This window comes from Schistocerca nitens, chromosome 6, assembly GCF_023898315.1.
Source record: "Schistocerca nitens isolate TAMUIC-IGC-003100 chromosome 6, iqSchNite1.1, whole genome shotgun sequence".
Lineage (NCBI taxonomy): Eukaryota > Metazoa > Arthropoda > Insecta > Orthoptera > Acrididae > Schistocerca > Schistocerca nitens.
This window is the reverse complement of record NC_064619.1, coordinates 243,922,076-243,942,660: the sequence shown is the minus strand read 5'-3', so window position 1 is coordinate 243,942,660 and position 20,585 is coordinate 243,922,076. Positions and strand designations below refer to the sequence as shown.

Genomic DNA, 20,585 nt, shown 5'->3' with positions numbered 1-20,585 from the left:
TGGTGGCAGACGGCTGCTCCATAGTGTGTGCAGGAGGTTGTCACCCACTGTTCAGATGTTCACTCTGCTGTAGATGTGACACAGGTACTGGGATGGTATTCTACTGCCTATGTCTTCCTGAGTCAGTACTTATTTGGTACAGTCTTCCCATGATGCAGCAACTCTATGAGTAAGCTCAGTCTTTAATCTTCTATAGGCATTCTCTACAGTGGGGTCGTGAGTATATCCTGAACTTTGGAAGTGTAGTGTTGATCAAGGTGACTCACTACTGATGCAAATTTAGGCACATCTGCTGTTATTCTGGCCTATCAAAATGTGGCCCCATCCTGGGAGAATCAGAGAACCGGATTATGTGGCTAGAACAGTGGGAGGCAAATGGCCAATCATGATACTGCTGAAGGTTCCATTCTGTAATCAATATTATTGTGGACCAGTCTTCTCAGTGCTGATTATGTCAGGATCTCCACTGATGGGAATATTAGATCATTTAGTGCTACCCATACTTAATAAGTGCTCAATCACATAATGAGAATAGGTTTGAACAGTTTCATTAATGCAAAATAACAGAAAGGGAAGAAGGATTTGCTATAGATGACTTGTTGGTGGACAGCAAGAAAAGAACAGAATAAAGATAAAGTAAATATTGACACACACAACACTTCAAGTGGCAGACACAAACTTGGCAGTTGACAACATTCATTTGTCACTGCACAAACACTCAACTCACACCATGACTGCATTTCTGGAAAGTGTGAATGGAGATAATGTGCACAACCATAGCAGATGATGTGTGTAGCAGTCACTACAGATCTTTCACATATTTGTGAAAATGCATTTATTTATTGATATGTGCTGTGTGATAAGTTCAAAGTAATGATTACAAAGCTTATACACTTTTAGATGTGTTTACACCATACCTCCATACTATTTTTTGCATAATGTACTTCTTGTGTAATGTATAGCTACTTCAATAGCACAATGCATAGATACACACTCCTGCCCATTCTCCTCTGTATGTACTGCTCAGCAGCAATACTGCACATGTCAACTCATCATCCATTGGGGCAGGTTGGAAGGGGTGGGGGGTGGGGTGGGGTGCGCAACATGCACTGTGATTAATAATAATAATAATAATAATAATAATAATAATAAAGTTGATTGATAATGCAGTTTAAGTTTCAGTGCTTCTCATGTCCTTTGTTAATGTATCGTTTACTCCACATTCTTGACTTCCTGATGGGATCTACAGAACACAATCAATGAATAAGTGACTCTCCTCCAATTTTATGGCATAAAAACTATCTGCAAGGAGTTCTTGGCAGCAGAAAAGGTCTACTGACTTGTGCAGAATGGTTGTGCTATTCACATTATGAAGAAACACCTCACCCTGCAGAGCTTGTATTGTCCATTTTGCATTTTACCGTAAACCTAGGTGGTGTAAACCATTCATGAATCTGCACTTTTTGAAACAATTAATTTGTTAATTAACATTACCAGTCCTTTCTGATCTCGTGAAAGATTTGTCAATTTGACAAAATGTGGCCTGAACAAGGACACTTACAGACATTCTGCTTCAAAATCCCATGGGATTCAGCAGCTGACTGTGCATTTGATTACAAGTCTGGCACAGTAGTTAGAAAAAATAATACAAACACCTTGGCATAAACTTGTACTGCAATATCTTTGGGAGTATTCTGAGTAAGTAGTATATTTGCTATCATTTGTGGTGGTGTATTTGACTTACATGATGTCAAACTTTCAGTGATGACAAATTTTCAGTACCCTCTAATCTGGCACCTACCAGATAAACATGATAATGGAAGAAAATCTATAAACCTATTCAATTGTTGCCTTTAATACATTACCACTTAAGCAACTCATGTATTAATATGCATCCAAGGAACATAGTGTGAATGAAAATGTAACTGAAATAGCAGAAAGAAAATGAGAGTTGCTATTTACAGGTATCTTATTAACCAGGAGAGTGCTAAGAATAATCTAAAAAGCTCCAAGAAGCTCATAACCTCAAATATTGACGTGTGGAAATGTGACATGATCCATTGAGTCATTTTCTAACTGTTTCTTACTCAAACTGTATTTGCATATGGAGAGCATAATGGGAAACATACACCTCAAGATCGTCATCTTCCAACAGTGAAAAACTGTGGAGGCTTTCTACTTATCTGGGTAGTCATGCCCTAGTTTTCTGTTGATCCAGTAGCAGCACTGAAAGGAAAAAGTAGCTGGAAAGTCTGTGAAACCAGTTTAGGTGTCCATGCCCATTCAGTTGAGCACGAATTGTTCACAGTAGGTGGGTTGCATCTCCCAATATGAGAATGCTTTTATTTATGTGTTTCTAAATGTCAAAGACTTGATGTGTTTGATGATGAAATAACACAACTTTCCTTGTTACTCAAGCATCAGATCTGAATATTATCATGGTACTGTAATCTACTGTAATCATAAAAACTATTATTGCACTGTTACCTTCCTTAAGACACTCCCAAGGCCTTATAGCAGTTTTCACAAATAATAGTAGTGTATAAAATTCCATCTAATAATATAAACTTCCATCTACTAAGTGTCAGGATTTGTGTATCAAGTCCTATCAGGTTTAAGACTGCCATGGCTGGGAAAGGTGGTGTTGCACTGTGTTGTTTATTGTTCATAATTAACTTATCCAACCCCTCTGTCCCTTAGTTTTCTCATATTCTGCAGTCAAAAACACCCACCTGGGTAGCAGAGCATCGTAAAGCTCTGCTTATGGGATGAGAAGATGTTCTGGACTCTGACAGAATATGCCTGGCTGATTCATGAGAGTTGGTGTTCCAGCCAGCCTGGAAGTGGTTTATGCAGTTTCCCACATCCCACCAGGTGAATACTGGTTTGGTGTCCAAGTCCCACCTCAGTTACATGATTCACAAACATTTAGAAAATTTTCTTATGAGTAACATTATAGGCAGACAGTTGAGGTAGAAAAATTCTATCCCGGGGTAATGGGGTGGTGACAGAAAGGGTATTAGGCCACCTCTTAAACTAACTGTACCATAACTGTTAATGCTGTGGTGTGGAATAAAGCCACAAGGACAAGATCATAACAGTTCAAAACAATTAATTGATTGTGTTGTTTGAGGGTTTCCTGGCTTAATAACTGTTTAGATGTAGCAAGAGCAGGCATTGTATTGGCATGACTGTAAAAATTTGCCTTAAAAAAAAAAAAAGACAATATTGATGGAGTGCCTTGAACTCTCTTCAGGGGAATTTCTCTTCATATATGCACAGGCTATAGCTTTATTATAAAATTTATTTTTATTTATTTAGATCACTAAAATTTGCATGGACGTAAGATGTGTTAAATTATTACAAATTATGCAGAAGTAACACATAAAAAACACTCAAAAGTAACACATAAAAAACGCTCTTGCAAGAGGAGATATAGGTATAAGACAAAATACGCATTAATAGGTATAGACAAAATTACACTTAAAAAAGTTAAAATGAAAGTAGATCTCAATAGCTACATAAAAGACATAGTAATGTTAATAATGATTTCAACTATCGTAATGCATAAGACTGGTAGAAGCCGACCTCGGGGAAGATCAGTTTGGATTCCATAGAAATATTGGAACACGTGAGGCAATACTGACCTTACGACTTATCTTAGAAGAAAGATTAAGGAAAGGCAAACCTACGTTTCTAGCATTTGTAGACTTACAGAAAGCTTTTGACAATATTGACTGGAATACTCTCTTTCAAATTCTAGAGGTGGCAGGGGTAAAATACAGGGAGCGAAAGGCTATTTACAATTTGTACAGAAACCAGATGGCAGTTATAAGAGTCGAGGGGCATGAAAGGGAAGCAGTGGTTGGGAAGGGAGTGAGACAGGGTTGTAGCCTCTCCCCAATGTTATTCAATCTGTATATTGAGCAAGCAGTAAAGGAAACAAAACAAAAATTTGGAGTAGGTATTAAAATCCATGGAGAAGAAATAAAAACTTTCAGGTTCGCCGATGACATTGTAATTCTGTCAGAGACAGCAAAGGACTTGGAAGAGCAGTTGAATGGAGTGGACAGTGTCTTGAAAGGAGGCTATAAGATGAACATCAACAAAAGCAAAACGAGGATAATGGAATGTAGTCGAATAAAGTCGGCTGATGCTGAGGGAATTAGATTAGGAAATGAGACACTTAAAGTAGTAAATGAGTTTTGCTATTTGGGGAGCAAAATAACTGATGATGGTCGAAGTAGAGAGGATATAAAATGTAGACTGGCAATGGCAAGGAAAGCATTTCTGAAGAAGATAAATTTGTTAACATCGAGTATAGATTTAAGTGTCAGGAAGTCATTTCTGAAAGTATTTGTATGGAGTGTAGCCATGTATGGAAGTGAAACATGGATGATAAATAGTTTGGACAGGAAGAGAATAGGAGCTTTCGAAATGTGGTGCTACAGAAGAATGCTGAAGTTTAGATGGGTAGATCACATAACTAATGAGGAGGTATTGAATAGAATTGGGGACAAGAGGAGTTTGTGGCACAACTTGACGATAAGAAGGGACCAATTGGTAGGACATGTTCTGAGGCATCAAGGGATCACAAATTTAGCATTGGAGGGCAGCGTGGAGGGTAAAAATCGTAGAGGGAGACCAAGAGATGAATACACTTAGCAGATTCAGAAGGATGTAGGTTGCAGTAAGTACTGGGAGATGAAGAAACTTGCACAGGATAGGGTAGCATGGAGAGCTGCATCAAACCAGTCTCAGGACTGAAGACCACAACAACAACAACAAGAGTATATCAGCTTTAATTAAAAGAAAAAAATTGATTAGAGTTAACATAATTGAAATATTCTTTGACCAAATAAAAGGAATTATCTATGAGATAGTGTTTGAGCTGTTGTTTAAATTTGGGGAGCTCGTGGACATGTGATTTCAGTCATGGTAGAAGAATATTGAACACCTTGCAGCTCATGTAATGGACTCCTTTCGGTACAATACTAAGTTTTTTTAATTCATAATGGAGATCCATCTTCCTCCTGGTATCATGGGTATGGTGTGAATCATTGGTTTTGTATAGGTGCTCATTTTTACCAATGAAACATAACAGGGAGTAGATATATTGCTTGCAGTTGTTAGTGTCCCTAATTTTCTAAAGAGGTTTCTATGAGAATGTGTAGGCTGGACTCCATTCATTATCGCAATAAGTCTCTTTTTGAGCAATGAATAGTTTTTTTGAAAGTGGCTGGTTACCCAGGAAACTATGCCACACAACAGTCGTGCATGGAAGTAACTAAAATAAGTAGTTTTTGTGGTCCAGAATGAAATTTTCACTCTGCAGCGGAGTGTGCGCTGATATGAAACTTCCTGGCAGATTAAAACTGTGTGCCGGACCAAGACTCGAACTTGGGACCTTTGCCAGGAAGTTTCATATCAGCCCACACTCCGCTGCAGAGTGAAAATCTCATTCTGGAAACATCCCCCAGGCTGTGGCCAAGCCATGTCTCCGCAATATCCTTTCTTTCAGGAGCGCTAGTTCTGCAAGGTTCGCAGGAGGGCTTATGTAAAGTTTGGAAGGTAGGAGACAATGTACTGGCAGATGTAAAGCTGTGAGGACAGGGCATGAGTCGTGCTTGGGTAGCTCAGTTGGTAGAGCACTTGCCACGAAAGGCAAAGGTCCCGAGTTCGAGTCTCGGTCCGGCACACTGTTTTAATCTGTCAGGAAGTTTCATATCAGTGCACACTCCACTGCAGAGTGAAAATCTCATTCTGGAAACATCCCCCAGGCTGTGGCTAAGCCATGTCTCTGCAATATCCTTTCTTTCAGGAGTGCTAGTTCTGCAAGGTTCGCAGGAGAGCTTCTGTAAAGTTTGGAAGGTAGGAGACGATGTACTGGCAGATGTAAAACTGTGAGGACGGGGCGTGAGTCGTGCTTGGGTAGCTCAGTCGGTAGAGCACTTGCCCGCGAAAGGCAAAGGTCCCGAGTTCGAGTCTCGGCCTGGCACACAGTTTTAATCTGTCAGGAAGTTTCATGTTCAGATCATTTTAGATTCCTGTCAATGTGTACACCCAGGAACTTGGATGACTCGACTTGTACTAACTCACTACCATTACATTTAATACTTAATTGATCCTCCACTTTTTTACTTACTTATAAATGAATGGACTGGGTTTTGTTAAAATTTGGTGATAACCCATTATTATCAAACCAATTAAGTACTTCATTACAGACAATACTGGCCAAATCCTCAAGATTGTGCTTGGGAGTTTTGTTTATGAGGATGGAGATGTCATCAGCAAAAAGAGTAAAATGAGTTTTCAAGCTAGTGCATAAGGGAATGTAACTGATGAAGACGAGGAAGAGAATGGGACCAAGTACAGAGCCCGGAGGAACACCACAGTGAATAGAGCACCAGCTAGATGACACAGAGTGCCCCTCAGAGTCGTTCAATATGACCTGCTTTCTTCCAGTTAGGATTTAATCCATGAACCATCTGATCCACTTATATCTTGATATTCAGCCTTTGCTAAGAGGATTTCATAGTTAACACTATCAGAGGCCTTAGAAAGGTCACAGAAGATACTGGCAGGAGATAACTTATTATTAAATGACTCTAAGATATGATGGGTGATGAAGAAAATAGCTTATTCTGCTGATATACCCCACTGAAATCCAAACTGGCTACTGTTTAATACCTTATAATGAATGAGGTGGTCAATAAGTGCTTTGTGAACCAATTTCTCAAGATTTTAGATAAGGTTGTTAAAAGGGAGACAGAATGATAGTTGTAATGTCAGTTTTATCACCTTTTTTAAAGAGATGTTTGACAATAACATACTTTAGTCTCTCAGGAAAAATCCCATGCTGTATGGATTCATTGAATATATGGCACAGTATTTTGCTTATTGGCTTATAGCATTCCTTCAGTAATCTTGAAGAGATACCATCAATGCCAACAGAATTCTTGCTTTTCATCTCCTTACTTAGGTATGTTCTAAATTTCATGTACTGTGACAGGAGACATTTTAATCTGCTTGATTTTTTATTAATGATGTTTTGAAGGGATAACATGGCTTCATTAACAGAACATGTTTTTCCAGTTTGGGCTGCTGACGCCAAAAAGTGGTTGTTAAAAATGTCGATAATTATTTAAACTTTTTCATGAATGGTATCATTTGTTTTAATGCCTATGGTGTTTACTGCAGCAGGGATTTTACCTGTTACTCTTTTTATTATGTCCCAAATGGTTTTAATTTTATTATTAGAAACATCAATTTCTGATTTATAGAAATACTCTTTGTCCTTCTTAGAATTTTTCTAAGGATATTGTGGTATAGTTTGTAATGTTTTTCCTTTTCTAGACTATAACTGTATTTGAGTGAGGCATATAGATTCCTTTTGCTTCTGCAGGAGGTTTTGATACCCAAGTCAACCAGTTTTTATTATAATAGGTTTCACGTTTGAATTTGGCAGTCCTTTTAGGAAAGGCCACTTCAAAAAGGCAGATAAATTCATTTAGAAAAACATTATACTTATCATTAACATTTTCAAAGAGCTCGAACGTGTCCAATCAACTTCTTGTAGGAAATTACAGAAGGTCTTGATAGATGGTGTGTTAATTACTCTGAAAGTCTTACTTTAGGAATTGTTCCTACTAAGAGAGCTAACACCTTCATTTGAAAGTAGCTGACTATCATGGTCTGAGAGACCATTTAATATATGTTTTACAGTTGTGTTTAGATTTCTGCTTCTGCCTAAGAAGATGTTGTCAATTTGACTGATGGAATTAGCTATGACTCTCGTGAGTCCACCATACCAACACTACACTGTAAATGACTGTTGTGTGATGTTGGATTGTTATCTGTCTGCCCCCTGGCCAACCCTCCTACAATCTTACAGCAAAATCAAGCAAATTAGTACTTGTCTACCCCATTCCTTCATCACTTGTAGTTGTACCAACACAATTCATTAAAATTTGGAATATTGTCTTTTCAGTGAGTAAGTGGATTTGATTTACTGGCATGTTAGTAAATCATGCAACCCATTAACTATTACCACAGAAGAGTTTTTAGTATATATAATTAGCTAATCTCAGATATATTCATTCCACAGTGTCATTTTTTGGGATTTGATATGACAAATATAGAAATAAATGGGTGGAATTAAAATAAACTCATTGCATTCATTTACCTGAATTTACACAGATGGGAGTTCAAAGCCACACCAGTCAAACTGGGCTCAGACACCTTGTCAGCACATGTACACTGGATCATGACTTACAGCAATATGTTTCCAATCGTGTGTATGCAAAGATTACAGCCTGTTTCTCTGGCAAGTGGCTTTGGATGTCAAAATCTTCAATGATTTGTCTATAATTTTGTTATAGCCTCACTCCTTGGTACTTGTTCTCATCTAGAAAGCCACCAAATATACTGGCAAGCCACAGCAGCAATGCATCGGCAGCTCCCAAAGTTGATGAGCAGCTGTCTTGTGGAAATATTGTGCAGTTTACATAACACCCATAATCCATTCAAGCAGATCTTAACTGGGAAAGCCTCAAATGGGAAGTTGCACACATGTTGGAAAGAAAAAACCACCTGTCCATGGTAGTGTCAGTGTAGATCAAAGGAAATAGTTTTTATGGCCAGCTGCTGTGTTTTGCTATTGTGTGGTACTTATTATGTACATATATTTAGCATTCCGATTCTGCTGAGGTTTAGTTGAGATTGTTTGCATATGGTATAAAAATGGAATGGATCAGACAGCAAATTTTTAAATTTGCTTCTTTGCATGTCAAAGGAGTGTTTATAGAATCTTAGGTGTAAAGAGTGTATCAGTAATTAAAAAACAGGCTCACTGCAGAAAATTCTTGTTGCATTCAGCACTAGCAGCAATTATGTAAAAAAAAAATCTAGTCACTTATAGTACAGTACTGGGGAGGAGGAGGAGGAGGAGAGAGGAAAACAAATTAGAAAGTGGCAGGAGCTGTCACCATTGCGAAGGGGTCCCCAAAGTGTATGAAGTCAAATTGAACTATTAAAAAAACAGTGATTCTTCAAAGTGCAAGGATGTGGCAGATGCATCAAAAAGCACAAATCCCCATGCCTCATTTGCTAAATGGAATATAAACTGTGAGCAAGTGTGCAGAACATTTTGACCATTTATGAACTCATTTGCAACTGGCAATTCATGTGAATGTGTTCAGTAATCATTTGCAACTTATCTGTAAAGTGCCAGCTCATTTGGTTCTGAAATTTATAAGAAGAGCAGAAAGCTGCTTAGACTGTAATTTCTCAAAAGCTTTTTATGAAAAAATAGAGGAAAGTGATGCAGTTTGGATGAAAATAATCGATTAGTGAGCATCAGGTTTCTACTGTGGTCATGGCCATGATGTGCTGGCATTCTGTTAGTTAATTTCCTCCAGGGACATCAGACCATTAATTCTGCCAACTACATTGATCTTCACCAAGTTGTCTAAGATTGCTTTCCTGTTACAAAGTGCATTATCCTGGTAAGAATGTGTTGCTTCTCGATAATGCACAAATTTTCACCAAAGAAATGACATTGACCAATATGCATTGAGCTGCCCTTTAACACCCAGCATACAGCCAGGACCTGTTGTTACGTGACATCCGTATATTGTGGATAGGTAAAAATTCTACTCACCAAGTGGCAGCAGGAGAACACACACATAAAAGATATTAAAGTTGCTAGCTTGTGGAGTCAATGACTTTTTCTTCTGGCAGAGGGAATGGGATAAGAAGGAAGAAAAAGTTTTTCCTTCTTGTCCCTTCCGCCAAGTCTCCCCTGATCTGGAGTTCAGGGCAACTTTTCTGAAATGTATCCCTTTTTGTAAACCTCACCAGTCCTTTTCCTTTACCCCTCATCCTTCCCCTTCAACCCTTGAAGAAAGAGCCACTGGCTCCAAAAGCTAGCAAGCTGTAATATATTCTATATGTGTGTTCTCCTGCTGCTGCTGCCTAGTGATTAGATTTTTTATCTATCCAGTTACTTATATTTTCAAAAATTGATTATTTTTGTTGATACATCCATATATTTTGGTTGCTCAAGGAATCACCTTTACTAACATCAAGAATGTGCAATAGTGCGTGCTTAAATTTTGTTTTAAAGTACTTAGGACACCAGAAAAAAATACACACTTTGTTCCAGCCTAAGACCATTGACAAGAAGAGTTGTGTGTTGTAAGAACAGAGTAAATGATCAGAGTTTCCCGAAGACAAAGGTTGGCTGTGCTACAGATAGCAGGTACATCACAGTGTGAAGTACATGTGACAGTAAGATTTTTGTAGAGATAACTTCTGAATTGCACAAGTCACCATAAAATTCTCATGCTGCACAGATTACACGAAGTGTCAAGCGAAGCAATAGTGAAATGTTGGCAACACTTTTACCAGGGCGCCACAGACATGGGTGATGCTGATGAACAAGTCCAGATCTTGCATAAAGGTATTTCCACCTTTTCACAAACTGAAACATCAGGGAGGACATTCACACAGCAGTTTGAATATAGCCCCAATATCAAGGAACTTTACCTGTTGTTGAGGAATTGAACAACTGGCAGAAAGTTCTGACAACTGTTTACAGACACTTGGAGACTGCGTAGAAAAATAGTATCGTAATCTGCTTCACTATGAAGTATCAATAATATGAGAAGGAAAGTTGCTACACACACACACAGACACACACACACTCATGCAAATGCAACTTACACACATGACTGCAGTTTCAGGCAAACTGAAACCGCACTGCGAGCAGCAGTACCAGTGGATGCTGGGAGTGGCGACTGGGTGGGGGGTAAGGAGGAGGCTGGGTCTGGGAGGGGGCGGGACAGTATGTTGGGGATGGCAGACAGTAAAGTGCTGCAGGTTAGGCGGAGGGCTGGCGAGAGGTGGGGTGGGGAGGGGGGCGGGGGAAAGTAACAGAAAAGGAGAAAAATAAATTAAAAAATAAAAATAAATAAATAAATAAATACATAAAGACTGGATGTGATGATGGAATAATGGGTGTGTAGTGCTGGAAAGGGAGCAGGGAAGGGGCTGGGTGGGTCAGGACAGTGACTAACGAAGGTTGAGGCCAGGAGGGTTACGGGAATGTATTGCAGGGAAAGTTCCCACCTGTGCAATTCAGAAAAGCTGGTGTTGGTGGGAAGGATCCACATGGCATAGGCCATGAAGCAGTCATTGAAATGAAAGATATCATGTTTGGCAGCACGTTCAGCAACAGGGTGGTCCACTTGTTTCTTGGCCACAGTTTGTCAGTGGCCATTCATGTGGACAGACATCTTGTTGGTTGTCATGCCTACATAGACTGCAGCACAGTGGTTGCAGCTTAGCTTGTAGACCACATGACTAGTTTCAAAGGTAGCCCTGCCTTTGATGGGATAGGTGATGTTAGTGACCAGACTGGAGTAGGTGGTGGTGGGAGGAAGTATGGAACAGGTCTTGCATCTAGATCTATTACAGAAGTATGAGCCATGAGGTAAGGGATTGGGAGCAGGGGTTGTGTAAGGATGGACAAGTATATTGTGTAAGTTCAGTGGATGGTGGAATACCACTGTGGGAGGGGTGGGAAGGATAGTGGGCAGGACATTTCTCATTTCGGGGCACGATGAAAGGTAATCGAAACCGTGACGGAGAATGTAATTCAGTTGCTCCAGTCCTGGGTGGTACTGAGTTGTGAGGGGAATGCTCCTCTGTGGCGGGACAATGGGACTTTGGGAGATGGTGGGAGGCTGGAAGGATAAGGCACGGGAGATTTGTTTTTGTACAAGGTCGGGAGGATAATTACGGTCAGGTAGTGAGACCCTCAGTATATTTCGAGAGGGACTGTTCGTCACTGCAGATGCAATGACCACAGGTGGATAGGCTGTATGGAAGGGACTTCTTTTTTTTTGGAATGGGTGGCAGCTGTCAGCTATCGAAGTGGAGGTATTACTGGTGGTTAGTAGGTTTGATATGGATGAAGGTACTAATGTAGCCATCTTTGAGGAGGTGGAGGCGAACATCTAGGAGGGTGGCTTGTTGGGTTGAGTTGGACCAGATGAAGCAAAATGGGGGAGAAGTTGTTGAGGTTCTCTAAGAATGTGGGTAGGGTGTCCTCACCTTCAATCCCAGATAGCAAAGATGTCATCAGTGAATCTGAACCAGGTGAGGGGTTTAGGACTCTGGGTTTTTAGGAAGGATTACTCTAGATGACCCATTAATAGGTTGGCATAGGATGGTGCCATGCAGGTGCCCATAGCCATACCCCAGATTTGTTCATAGGTAATCCCTTCAAAGGACAAGTAATTGTGGGTGAGGATATAGTTGGTCATGGCAACCAGGAAGAAGTTTGTTGGTTTGGAATCCATTATGCATTGAGAAAGGCAGTGTTCAATAACAATAAGGCTAGGGGTATTAGGAGTGTTAGTATACAGGGAGGTGACATCAGTAGTGGTGAGCAGGGCACCATGTGGTAAAGGGACAGGAACTGTGAAGAGTCGGTGGAGGAAACGGTTGGTATCTTTCATATAGGAGGGTAGGTTCCTGGTAATAGGCTGAAGGTGTTGGTCTACGAGAGCAGAAATTCTCTCAGTGGGAGCACAGTGAGTGGTTAGGTTTTCGGGCTTTAGGAAGCATGTAGAAGGTAGGAGTGTGGGGAGTGGTAGGGGTGAGTAGAGAGATGGACTCCGGGCTGAGTTTCTGGGATGGGCCTAAGGATTTGAATAGTGACTGTAGATCCTGCCTGATTTATTTATTTACTGTTTTTTAAATTTATTGCTCTCCTTTTCTACTTCTTTCCCCTGCCCCCCCCCCCCCCATCCCCACCTCTCCCCTGCCCTCCACCTAACCTGCAGTGCTTCACTATCTGCCATCTCCACCATACTATCCCCCCCCCCCCCCCTTTTACCTGGACCCAGCCTCCTCCTTACCTCCACTCAGTCGCCACTCCCATCATGCACTGGTGCTGCTGCTCGCAGTGTGGTTTCAGTTGCCAGAGACTGCAGTCGTGTGTGTGAGTTGCATTTGCGTGAGTGTGTGTGTGTGTCCGTATGTATGTCTACTGTTGAAGAAGGCCATTGGCCGAAAGCTTTAAGTGTGGAAGTCTTTTTGTTGTGCCTATCTGCGACTCAGCATCTCCACTATATGGCGAGTAGCAACTTTCCTTCTCATAGTATTGTTACATTCCATCCTGGATTTTCCATTGTTTGATTCACTATGACGTATAGTGCAGCATTCAATAAAAGTTACTTGGCCTGCCATAATAAAGGATAACTTACTTTGTGAAGTTACTTTGTAGCATTAATCATTGTTTGGCTGAAGGCAAAAGTGTATGAACAGGTTAGGTATTGGTGTAGAAAAGAAAAATGTAAAATTTATTTACAATAGGCTCACTTACATGTCATTAGTTCTCATAATATTTAATGTTTATCTTTAAGAACACACATTATAAACATATAAGTTAATATCATTATACTGAATGTTGAAATTAATTATGTTGCAGGCAGCCAGGTGTACAATGTACAGCAACCGTAATCGCTGGACTCAAATAGGGTAAGTAACTTGTGTATATAAATTTTTGTACAAGCTATAGTTACCATAGTGTTAAAACTTAACAATGCCTGTGACACCAAAAAACTGTTCCTTAAAGATTGAGGAGGATTACCGGGTTGGTTACACCAATAATCACACCCATTTAGCAATAGTTCGTTTATTAACTATGGTGGAACAGCCAAAGATAATGGTTAGAGTCCAAAGATGAATGCGTATTGATGTTGGAGTCGATTTCATCGGCACCACAAGATCAATCAAATTAAAAATTGCAATATTTTAAAAATGATCTCTCCTCATCCTTTAAAACAGATGGGTACCTCTCAACTTTAGGTCCGAATGATCAGCTATTCCTCTCTCCAACTTCCATATCATATAGCCACCCTCCGTAGCAATCTTTACTTTGAATTGTCCAATGGATCCCAGAGTGTGACATCAGTAACTGGCTGGCAAATGAAGTAAGACAGTATGTAGGAGAGGACTGTCACTAGAATTCAGCAATTAGTTGTCCCGAAGAGAATGACTGCAAAGTTATTTTAGTGTCTCATAATGACATGGCCTAATATTCAAAATGATTGATGGTGACTGTTGAAGCCTATGAAGTTATGAGATTAGTTTAGTTCACAGATTCGTCTAATAGTTTCATGGATACTGATGTGATACAAAACTTTTAATTTCATAAATGTACTAATATTTTCATAATGGCAACAAAATAAAACCTAGGTTTTCCTCAGTGTAAGAAGTGCAATCTCATAGGTACAAGTGTACTAATATTTCCATAGCTGTAAATGCATTAGAACTACCTCAGATTTAATTTAGCTAATTAACACAACAATTAAATATATGTTGTTCCTTAAATGTAAGCATTTCAGATATCCTTGACATAAAAGTTTCTCAGGAAGTCAAGAGAGAAAAAAAAAAGTTGTGAAGAACACAATCTGCCATGAAAAAAAACCTATTTGTTTCTATCTTATGGGTTGCATTTGAAAGAAATTATGTGCTGACAGAGAATTAATGATAATAATATAGTAATTATTGTATTATAATTTATGAAAATAACTTGAATGTAATTGTTACACATTCCTAGGTTTCTGTGTGAGAAATGATGTAGCACAATGAGATGGTGGAACTATTTAAAGAATAATAATATTTGATTGTAATAACTTAGTGTACCATTTATTATTTTTCAGTGCTACAAATGAGGATGAAATGTGCAACTTTTACTTGATGTATTGGGTTGAAAATGGATCTCCACTGGAAAAGAAGTACTGCTTCAGCTCTGGACCCCCACTCTACAGTTGGCGTGAATCAGATGGTCTCAACAATATACCAGATGATGCTAGCCAGTTGTAGTAAGCTAATTAGAAAAGAATAGAGTATTACTAAACCTGAAAGTATTAGTATTTGGAAAATGATAATGAATTTGAAGTAAGCCTTTATCTACCCTGCACAATCAGCGTCATTGTCAGCAGCATAATATTTTTTACAATTTCAGAAGGGTTGTCTGCACTGAAAGTGAAAAGTGTAAATGTGTTACATTTGGAACTTCATAACAAAATAGATGAAAGCAAGTACTTTCATTCCTCTATTGTAGAATATATAAATTAATCACTTTCATTTTCACATTTTCTAGTATTTTGCAAAACATTTCAAGTTTTTTTTGCTCAAAACCTGCAGTATGAGATGCTACTGTTTGAATATATATTTAAAGAGCAGCCCAGAGTAATAGTGAATTCCTGTGCATAATTTATGGAGCCACACATTTAGAGATCTGCTACACATATTTGCAATTCATTTAAAGATAAAATTACTTAGATGCACTACAGAGTTTTGTTATTCTTTTAGAATAACATTTTTAATCTAACTTGTCATATACAATGCCCTCTGAAACAATTACATGAAAATTTATTTCTCTATTTATTTTAAAAATGGCCTTGAGCCTAAATGATCAGTGATATTCACCTTCATTCAATGTATTTTTTTTTACATAATTTAGGAAATAGAAATCATTGTAAATGTTATTGAAAGTATGCACAGAACTATCTCAGTTAAATTATTAGTTTTCTTGGATTTTAATTATGTGATTATCAGTGTGAAGCAAGGTTATGTGCAGTCCTGTGCAGGTGGGTGGGGTGTGGGGGAGGAAGAGTTTGAATGTAGTGAGCAGTGAAAGGTAGGCAAAAGTAAAGAATGAAGAAAAGAAGAAAGAGTGTATACTTGGATGTTTTAATACCTCTGTAAAACGCAAGAAAGAATGGAAGGAGCTGACAAAGTAAATATATGTTCATACCAGAAACACTGCAAAAATGTGTTTGAGGAATATTTTCATCTTACAAAGATACACTTTCTGAAGGAAGACTCTTTAGAGGTTCACGTTTAATGTAAGACATTGAGCTGGTAACTACAGAAAAAAGGAACGGAGTGATATAGTTCTAGTAAATACGTTATCATTTCATTACCAGTACTGTGACAGCTGTTGTATCCAGATCCTTCATGACAGGATCAATTGGATGACTACAGTCAATGAATACTTCTCATCACCAATTAAAATGTATTAATGGATATTGTTAGTCACTTGGTAAACAACTGTTATGCTCCCAGAAATTTTAAAAATCTTAACCTGTGAAAGGTATTTGTAAGTTAACTAATTCTGACATTGCCTTAAAGTTCACCATGAGCAAGCAGTTTTATTCTCACTTTTTCCTTTTGAATACACCACTTCAACACTTCAAAGGTTACACCTTTCTGTATCTTCCTTGTATTGCATAAGTACATCTATTCACAGAAATACATCAAAAATCCAAAGAATTATCATTCTGTATCATGAGTAAGGTATGCTGAATATCATCTGTGTTGACATCAGATATACTGCAGTACATAGTCCGTCACCAGTACCGACGGCCTCACAAAAGATTTAATTGCAACAATCATCACAATGCTCCTGTCGACAAACAAGTTGGAAGGGTGGCTTTCTTTTCATCATTATCAGTCAGTTTCAGAGAAAGACATTCTTTTCAAGTAAATGGCATCCACATCTCCAGCAGGTAACTCATTTTTCACCACCCTTTCACTCCACCCTGGTATTTAATCTTGTGTAGCGCATGGGAGGCATTTGTCGAAATAATATTCAGTTTTAATCCATACTCTGAAATATTTGCATCCTATATGTGGACTCTGCCTTAGCTTTTGTTCATCACTTTGTACTCCAGTCCCACAGACCTTATTATCTGTGGTAGTGTAAACAGCCATTAATGTACCCAGATATATCATCTGCTGTTTGTATCCCACTAACTGATCTAACACACGACAATACACAGGATGTCGTATACAATGAACAGTCACTGACCAATAAAGAAAAAAGTGTCATCTGGTCACTGAACATGCTGCACTAGCAGTTTAGCAATTCAGAGATATATTTTCACAAGAATCATTTTCACGCATTGGTTCCTTTGAATTTCTCAAGTGGGTGTTATTTCTAGAATGTACCTGACATTGCAGTAGTTAATCAATAATGAATCTGCACAATGTTTACCAACTCCCCTTTTTGTTGTGTCTTTCTATAATCTCTTCTCTCTCCTTGAATACATGTTATATTTTCTATTTATTGATCATTTTTCCATTTCCTTATGCTTCCAACTTCTCTCTCTTTTGTATCACCTGCTTGCCTTGTTTTCCATTCTTTACTGACAAAGTGGTCCTCATTATGTACAGATTATCACATTCATGCTATTGAGCTATTTTTACAGGGCTAATTTTTCAATCATTTCCTTGTTTCTCATTCTCCAAATATTAATCAAATGAAAATAAACAGTATTTGGATAGATGAAGGGTGTCTACTCACTTGTGTCTGAAACATGATAGCTGTAGCAGAGGTCAAACACCAGAAATTATGACTTTTTCCGATTAAGGAACACCAAGTTTCAAAAACTTGAAATACAGTTGCATTTTCTCATTTATCTGATTGCTAGACCAGCTTCTATCATTCCTCTTCTTGCAGTTGATAAGCAGACACTGCCCTTCTGTCTTTCATAGTATTTATATGTTAAATATTTCAATTGCGATTTACATTAAAAGAACTATAAATGGGAATGAAGGTGCACTTCCATTTCTGAGCTGACATCTCTGATGCTTGTTTTTTAAGCTTTTTAATATGGCTGGTTAAGGTAATGAAATACTGTCTGATGACACATGTAGCATACTTTTATTTTTCCAATGTATCTGTATTTTCTCTGCATAGTAATATGGAAATAATAAAACAAATTCAAAACTATATTTTCATTAAAAATAGTTTTATTTCTGTATCATGAATATCTGTAAAAAGAAAAGCAAGTTGGTGAAGGATGTTTTAAACCATAGTCTGAAAAAGCATAAATGGTGATCAGTATTTCCATGAAACTGCAACAGATTTAATAATTATCTAGTCATTTGATCATTTTGATACATGATTAGGAATTTAATCCAAATCACTACTAATAATCATATTTTTTTTACTTGTCAATTGGATTAGGACTTATGTAAATATGTTATAAATTTGTTATTCAGTTTTGTATGTTTTTTATATAAAATGTTATGAATTGTCAGTTTGAATTTCATATTATTTTATTGCCTACAGATATTAAATCATATTTATACTTATCCTAGATAAAAGCCAACTGATAACCAGAGTTACTATTTATTAAAAGGATGCTGTCTCTATTGAAACTGATGATTACATGAGTTTAAATGGTAGCATATTCACTGATTATTTATTGTTGTATTGGGAAAGAAACTTTCATTCTCACCACAATGAGCCTTTGTTTCATGGCAAGGTAGAGAGGTCTGTGCATTTGCTTTACCTTAAAAGTGTGTGGTATGTGCACTACTTTCATGGAACTTAATTTTGCATTACTGTACTGGGTGACTGTGTATCCTCAATACAGAGGTATTTAGAAATCCATTTACTTATATTTTTTTAAATGCTACATATTTCCCCATATTCTTGGTGTCTACCATGTGAGGTTTCTACTAAAAACATTTTGTGGTGAAGCATATAGAGAATACCAATACAGAAAGCACAAGTTCCACCTCTGATACTGATAACCTCTTTTGTACGTATACTTCAGTGAAATAATATGTAACTTCTTTTCTGTGAATATATAGTATTTTGATCACTTGTTTTACAATGGTTTTGTACTAGTGTATTGTTTTTTGAAATTTCTGATAAGGAATTTATAGTATTGTCAGAAAAAATATTTTATGTGCCTATAGTGTGAGATATTTCCCCTACTTTCTTTTTTCCTGTCATCATCTTCAACTTGTGAAAATGCCCAATATATTGTCTCCCACTTTATATTACAATGTATTGTACCTGCACATATTATGAAAATGGAAATTGCACAGATGGCCATAGCAAAGCTAGTGCTACTTTCTGGCTATGCATTTATGATCCATAATTCATCTGTGGATGAGTCATCATTTGTCTCGACCTTTTGTTTATTACTTTTACAAGATTTTTATTATTAAAAGTCCAGTAGTATTTCTGTAGGTTAATTTTGGTCATTGGATCGTAACTAGCTGGTTTACTGTGTAATATACAGACTACAAAGAGACATATGCACATTTGAAAATGAAATACATTACTATGGGAACATGCTGGGCAAATAATAAAGTATAAAAATTGTACTTGAAATTGTAACCATATTCTTTGATTGGTATCATCTTCAGTGTTTAAAAAGGAATAAAAAACCAAAGACTGCATTAAGTGTGAGATCACTGTACCCACAGAGCTACAGATAGATATTTTTGTGAATTTCGCATTCTTGCATTTGCACCAAATTCTCAGCAACCATCATGCCAATGAACAGTGTGGCTATTGTGATTCGCAGTGTTATTTTATGACAATGGCAACAGGACATCTTGAAAGTAAATGTGAATTCTCTAAAAGCTTTCTTCAGAGCAAGAATGAATATGAAAAGACATTTTAAACAAATCTCTGTTTGGTGAATGAGAAATCTTAAAAGCAGGTGTAATATAGAAATTATTTGTCATCAGTGGTTAATGTGTGCCAGCAGTGTAATTGAGTTTTTCTTTTTCATATTTCTTATTCCCATTTTACCTGTATTTCAGTTAAAATCCTCGTAATCCTCTTCACACAAATAATGCTATATATATAATTTTTTTTATAATTTTTTCTCAAATTCTGGTTTCAGTACCAAAATTACATCTTTTACTATTCATGTAGTTTTATCTTTCTGTATTCACGTAACTTCCTTGATATTTGTTGTACTTTCCATCCCTTCCCCAGAGGACCATAGAAGTAACATTTAGCATAATTCGTGCTAAACCACGATGTAAAAGAATATTTGTATTGTAGAGATAGATACAAATAATTGCTGTATCATTAAATAAATATGGTAGCTACAGATGAAGCAAATAGAATTACACTATGTAAGGATTTCTTGGAATACACTTTATTTTATTACAAATTACAGTTTAAAATGGATGTGAACAACTAGTACAATGTTGTACTGTACTGTGAACTGTCTTAAAATAAGTTTTATGGAGTAACACTATTGTGCAGGAAATGTAGTAGACATATCACAGATATCTTCATTGTATGGTAATTTTAAGTACTGTGCTGAGAAGTTACATATTTTTATCCAAGAGGAAAGAAATGACATATTCTTAGCAATTATAAGGTCAGTATGCTTAAAGAATGAGGTATTCAAAAAATCTTTTCAAGTTACATTTTTATTTGGAAATAGTGTATTTTTGTTGGCAGCAAAACTGTATCAGTTCAAAAATTAAAGAACTATGATTTATTTTGATACCTGTATTTTTGTTTATTTCTCTGACCTCCCTTGATGTATACATCATCATCTCCGTCCTACAACCAGTTGCGACCTTCAGATTTCATTCACTACTCTTCTTATGACTGTCCTCTAGTTGAGCCCCTAGGCTGATATTTATACACTGGATCGCTCAAAGAAGAATGTGAAATACATAAAAGTCCAAAAAAAGCAATAACCAGTTAATTAATTAATTAGTTAGTTACATGATCC

At 37.4% G+C, this 20,585-nt stretch overlaps 1 protein-coding gene across 1 annotated transcript in view; it reads left to right on the top strand.

Moving 5' to 3' along the window:
- Positions 1 to 20,351, top strand: part of LOC126262285 (peptidylglycine alpha-hydroxylating monooxygenase) — a 233,772-nt gene extending 213,421 nt beyond the window's left edge. The window contains exons 9-10 of the mRNA XM_049958803.1: positions 13,499 to 13,548; positions 14,736 to 20,351. Coding sequence (XP_049814760.1) covers positions 13,499 to 13,548; positions 14,736 to 14,898 — 213 coding nt within the window. The 3' untranslated portion in view covers positions 14,899 to 20,351. The remainder of the gene's footprint in view (positions 1 to 13,498; positions 13,549 to 14,735) is intronic.
- The last annotated feature ends 234 nt before the right edge of the window (positions 20,352 to 20,585 follow it).